General features: G+C 39.6%; 1 protein-coding gene across 1 annotated transcript; it reads left to right on the top strand.

The window, feature by feature from the left end:
• Nucleotides 1-630: 630 nt before the first annotated feature.
• Nucleotides 631-1,733, top strand: LOC133237363 (olfactory receptor 5W2-like). The gene has a single exon (XM_061399422.1). It carries the CDS (start codon nt 631-633, stop codon nt 1,567-1,569), a length of 939 nt encoding a protein of 312 aa, XP_061255406.1. The 3' UTR covers nt 1,570-1,733.
• Nucleotides 1,734-2,783: the final 1,050 nt, after the last annotated feature.

Raw genomic sequence — 2,783 nt, 5'->3', positions numbered from 1 at the left:
CAGACCTGAGAGTTTAATGGGGAAAAAGAGTTCTTGTTATGTTCAGAAACTTGCCATAGCTCTCCCTGCTCCACACTCATGGAAGATGAAGAAATTGCAAAGCAATATATTCATTATCTACATCACTCATTAACTATATTTCTCTATTACAGGATATGATAATATCTGTTCATCATTGAAACAAAACAAAGCAGAGATCTTGTCAGAAGACTAGGGTTATCTGGACCAACTAATTGTAAGAATCTTGCCTTCAATCTGAGGACATAAATTCTTTAATATTAGATTGAAGTAGCAAAAATGGTCATAAATGCTATACAAATTGATGTGGAAATAGCCTGATTTAGCTTAGATGAATTTGTGCTGCAAACAGTACAGTGGTTTACAAATGTATCATTATTATTATCATTTTATCAGTTATATTAAGTTGGAGATATTTCCCAAAGGGTCAATTTAACTTCAATATTTCCCAAAGGGTCAATTTAACTTCAAGGCATGTTAGCATTATTTATCTCTTCTTCTAATTACTGAAATATAGAAACAAATAGCAGTTTGGCAATTAAGACAGTAAGATGATATTAACCCTCCACTTCCATTTCCTTTTTCATAACTAGGAATTTTCACATGTGAGGGATGACTGCTGAGAACTGCACTGTGTTTGCTGACTTCATATTCTTAGGCCTTTCCGGTAGACAAGATGTGCAGCAGGGGCTCTTCGTGCTCTTCCTGCTGGTTTATGGCATAACTGCGGTTGCCAATGTCGGGATGGTCCTGCTGATCAAGAGGGACCCCAGACTGCACACACCCATGTATTACTTCCTGAGCCATCTGTCCTTCTGCGACATCTGCTATTCTTCTACTATCTCTCCCAAGATGCTGGCTGATTTCTTATCCGAGCAAAAAAGGATTCCATATGATGTATGTGCCATCCAGATGTACTTTTTTGGAGCCTTTGGAGATGTGGAATGTCTCATGTTGGCTGTCATGGCTTGTGACCGTTATGTGGCCATTTGCAATCCACTTCTTTATACAATTGCCATGTCCAGGGGAATCTGTACCCAGCTTGTGGTTGTTGCCTACATCGTAGGCTTGGTTGATTCAGCAATCCATACCTGTTGTACATTTCAGTTGTCATTCTGCAATTCCAATATCGTCAATCACTTTTTCTGTGACATTCCACCCTTATTAGCCCTCTCCTCCTCAGATGCATCCATCAATGAGATAATGCTGTTCATATCCAGTAGTTGTGTTTTGGGGACCAGCATTATCCCTGTCCTCCTCTCCTACAGCTACATCATAACAACCATCCTTAGGATGAGCTCAGCCGAGGGGAGACGCAAAGCTTTCTCTACATGTGCTTCCCACTTAACCGCTGTGGCTATATTTCATGGCACACTCCTGTTCATGTATTTCAGACCCAGCTCCAGTTACTCCATGGACACAGACAAAACGGCCTCTGTCTTTTACACAGTTGTCATCCCCATGTTAAACCCACTGATCTATAGCTTAAGGAATAAGGATGTAAAAGGTGCCCTAAAAAAAGCAACCAGCACTAAATTATGTTCTGGGTGATACAGTACTTTCATCCTAAAGTATTTAAAGAGTCTAAGAGAAGCAGTGCAGGAACTTTGACATATAGTACAGTTTCTGAATATTTTCCACTACTTACACTTTCACCTAAATCAGTTTAGGGAACAGTCGTTACACTAAACTCTCCAAACTAAGGAAGAGTAGTAATAGGGTCACTCTTCTGTTTTGCAGAGAGGGCTTTTTACACCTCTTTTTTCTTTTCTTGGAGAAGTCTCAGCGAGATGTCACACACAGAGCAACCCTCGACCCATGTTAATTTGACTTACCTTCCTAAAGGCTCCTATTTAATTATTATTTTTTTAACAATAGGCTTAATAAACTTGCTGATTCGGATGGGAGTGTTAGCGGGTCATATTAGGTTTGTTTATATCCTTTTCATGTATTTGTTTCACCCTAACAAAGCTCCATCATAACATTTAGAAGCAAATAATTTGTAAGTAAGACTGAATGAGAAATTTCTCTCCCTAGACTAAATATTCCATAAAAGTTTGAGTTTGGTCCTTCCTGTCTAGTTCACTGTTGTCTACCATTTACAATGCTTACCTTCAGGATGAAATTCAAAAATATTTAATGAATTAGCCTGAAAAACTAATTAAAAAATTGAACCTTTGTAAATTTATAAAAAAAAAACAATCATTTCCTTAATTTCATTCTAGTCTGTTCACTTTAGGTGAAATCCACCTGCACTGTTTTATTTTGCCTTAGGCAAAAATGAGAATCTGGGACAAGAATCATTTGATGTAAAAATCTGCTCAGTTTCTCTTCATTCTGCTTCAGTTATTATCACCAAACATCCCCTGTTTTTCCAGAAACCACTGGAGAGGACTTTGTTAATGAAAACTATTGCCTGCCACATCAGTAAACAAAGGAGGTTGTAGTCCTGAAGCTGTCATAATAATACAGCTGCCTGGTCAGTGAGCCCTGAGGGGACTCCGGATGAGAAAGCACAGAATAGGCTTTCTCAAGATAGGCTGGCCCCAGATAGCTAAATTCAGTTCAGTTCAGTTAGCTTAGTCATGTCCAAATCTTTGCGACCTCATGGACTGCAGCACACCAGGCCTTCCTGTCCATCACCAACTCCCGGAGATTACTCAAGCTCATGTCCCTTGAGTTGGTGATGCCATTCCAACCATCTCATCCTCTGTCAACCCCTTCTCCTCCTGCCTTGACTCTTTCCCAGCATCAGGGTCTTTTCC

Source organism: Bos javanicus, chromosome 24, assembly GCF_032452875.1.
Source record: "Bos javanicus breed banteng chromosome 24, ARS-OSU_banteng_1.0, whole genome shotgun sequence".
Lineage (NCBI taxonomy): Eukaryota > Metazoa > Chordata > Mammalia > Artiodactyla > Bovidae > Bos > Bos javanicus.
The sequence above is the reverse complement of the archived record's forward strand: the minus strand, read 5'-3'. Positions and strand labels throughout refer to the sequence as shown.

What these genes read in the sequence shown, in the direction of transcription:
- LOC133237363 (XM_061399422.1), top strand. Translation starts at nt 631, where the DNA reads ATGACTGCTGAGAACTGCACTGTGTTTGCTGACTTCATATTCTTAGGC.